The sequence below is a fragment of the Aplysia californica genome, unplaced genomic scaffold, assembly GCF_000002075.1.
Source record: "Aplysia californica isolate F4 #8 unplaced genomic scaffold, AplCal3.0 scaffold00756, whole genome shotgun sequence".
Taxonomy (NCBI): Eukaryota; Metazoa; Mollusca; class Gastropoda; order Aplysiida; family Aplysiidae; genus Aplysia; species Aplysia californica.
In genome coordinates, this window is record NW_004798026.1 from 279,386 (window position 1) to 282,450 (window position 3,065).

General features: G+C 38.6%; 1 protein-coding gene across 1 annotated transcript in view; it reads right to left on the reverse strand.

Moving 5' to 3' along the window:
• Nucleotides 1–2,770: 2,770 nt before the first annotated feature.
• Nucleotides 2,771–3,065, reverse strand: part of LOC101861990 (protein arginine N-methyltransferase 3) — a gene marked incomplete in the record, with an annotated part of 15,907 nt that continues 15,612 nt past the window's right edge. Inside the window, 1 exon segment of the mRNA XM_005109223.3 lies at nt 2,771–3,065. Coding sequence (XP_005109280.2) covers nt 2,967–3,065 — 99 coding nt within the window.

Sequence of the window (3,065 nt, forward strand, 5' to 3'; positions counted from 1 at the left end):
ATTTACAAACGTCTCCTCTTCCTGTACTATATTTTATATTTACAAACGTCTCCTCTTCCTGTACTATATTTTATATTTACAAACGTCTCCTCTTCCTGTACTATATTTTATATTTACAAACATCTCCTCTTCCTGTACTCTATTTTGTATTTTCCTACCGTCTCAAATCGCTGTATTTTTTTTTCCTTTCTTTCTGTTGGTCTCCACTTCCTATATTTTATTTTATATTTACAAACCATCTCCACTTCCAGTATTTTATATTTTAAAACCGTCTCCACTAGCTGTAGTTTATTATATATTTTTGTTTCCATTAGCCGTATTTTGTAAAAACATTTTCCAACCATTTCCACTACCTGTGTTTTATTTTAAATTTTACAACAGTCTCCACTAGCTGTATTTTATTTTAAATTTTCCAACCGTCTCCACTAGCTGTTTTTTTTTTTATATTTTAAAACCGTTTGCCCTAGCCGTATTTTATTTTATATTTTCCAACCATCTCAAACAGGTGTGGGTTTTTTATCATTTTTCTAACCGTCTCCACTATCTGTATTTTATTTTCTATTTTTCAACCGTCTACCCTACCTGTATTTCATTTTATATTTTAAAGCTGTCTCCACTAGCCATATTTTGTTTTATATTTTTACAAAACATCCGTGTCTTTAAAAATTCTAGCTCATTTATTAATCTACTTATATCCAAGTAACTTGGCATGGCATTTCTGCAGGCCTGCAACGAAACAAAAATATTTTTTCCAAAAATCTTGATCCAGTTATAAGGAAGTTTTTCTCTTTAGGTCCCATATATATAATATACGAGGGGCATACCAAAAGTTTTTTACCTGACCATGAAGGGATAAAGGAAGAAAGCTGAAATTTGGCACTAACCTTAATCTTTCTCTATGTAGTTGCCTCCCAGTTACATATTTTTGCCATGGATGTATGACCTTGAAAAGACCTTGAGAAAAGAGGACCCTCTCTGTGTCAGAAAAACAGCCCTCTACCACTTCTTTGTCCTCATCATCACTTTTTTCTACACCAATATTTTATCACAGCATAGGATGGGCAATCAGTTCCATAAACGGCATGCATCTCCGTAAAAATATCCTGTAGTTGCTTGCCTTGCAAGAACAAATACTTCATTACTGCCCTGCGCTCAATTTTCTCCATTTTTACGTTGAAACTGGTGAACAACATACCCCCATTCACTTACTGTGCGCTGGTGGTAAAACCAGTAATCTGAAATTCCCCAAAATTTAACAAGCATTCTAGGAAGATAATTGTTGGCTTTCACCCCAAATTTCAGCTTTCTACCTTTATTCCTTCATGGTGAGGTAAAAAACTTTTGGTATGCCCCTCGTAAATACATATAAAAACCCCTCTTTGGATGCATAAACAGGATCACTAGAATAAATGACTTGCAGTAGCTTTGCACACAAATTACTCATTTTGAGACAGCGACACCACCCTGCCTCCATATTTCAGTGTAAGCTTGTCGATTTCATCCCCCGGCTGTCTAGACGTCTCCACGTGAGTCTCGAAAAATACTCACCCCGTCTCTTGAATTGTGTTTCTTTGGGCGAACGTTAAAGTATGGTGCTGAGGAAAATATGTCAATTATTTAAGTTACCGAATTCCTTTTTGGCTCGGATAATGATATATTTCTCCTCTTTATAATACCTTCAACTTGACCAAGTTATTTGCAAATTTAAATGCTTCACTATTTTCAATTTTGGAAAACATTTCTGCTCCCTGAATGTAACAGAAAATAACCCAAAAATAAATGATTGCAACACAAAACTATCGACTAGATGTAGAGACCAATAATTTACCGAGTCATTCTGTCTGCTGGCAGGCATACATCTCCGACATCCCTCGACCTTGTACTTTTGTCCAACGTATCGACAAAGTGAACAGACCTTGGGCCTCCTTTTAGTAAGAGTTTTACGGCACTTGCAGCACAATAAGGTCATATAAGTGCCGAAGATTAGAGGTGTTACAAGAGAGTAACAAACACAGAAAAGAAGGGGGGGAGATAAGCACGACATATGTTTGATAGGAAAGAAAAAGTAAACCACACTAGAGCACCCGCCAACCACCCACCTTGGGCCTTCAGCAGGTCACCAAAGTGAACGTAGTTTTTTGTCGTAACAACTTCCGTAATTTCCAAAGTCTTCGTCATTTCCAGAGAGGAAAATGATTCAACTAAAGCATCGTGCAAGAAATATATATTATAAGCCTAGCATAATCTGATCGTCTTGGAAAAAATGCAAAAACCGCTCCTGTCTATGTTTGAGACCAGGGCTCAGAGAGTTAGAAATTGTTCCAGGGCCTTTGTGTGAACTTTGTGGTGGGAACTTGGGGGGGGCTTCCTCACTGCAGGCCCACACGGGCCACTCGTGTACACCTCATCAGAGCACCCGCCAACCGCACCCGTAGACCTCGGGCTAAGCATGGAAGTAGAAGGCAGTTCAAAATCATGCACATGTGTGAGGCATGCTGACAAAATGAATTACTTCTCACAATTCTCAAATGGAAATATTGGCCAAAAATTGACATGAGCGTCAAATTCGCAGATTTTCTATTGATGCCATATTCTTTAACTATAACCCGTCTTTTATTATTCCATACTCATAATTTGTAAAAACTTCACCTATAAGAATGATGTATTTATTTCCATAAGGCTTGAATCCGAGAAGTAACTCATTTTGTCAGCACGCGCCACATACCGTGTGCACCAGTAACACAAATTTAAAAGATTCAAACACTCAGAATGTACTGCGAAAACAACCCTTTACTTTGATCACATAATCAGGCCAAGCCAAGTTACAAATGAACCAAACAACAAAGGGAAGGTTGTTGTAACCGAGAAGTAACAGAAGATCTGCAGAACCGGGCGAGGAGTGACCGCCGAGCAGGACTGAGGGTGGCAGTGGCAGCAGACGGAGCAGTAATGACCTTGACATCCTGTCAGGAGAGGTTGTACTTCATCGTCTGTTTCCCAACGGTCAAAGAAATGAGAATTCCCCGGGAGTCATGCGGATGTTTCCGGTACGTTATTCGGCCATC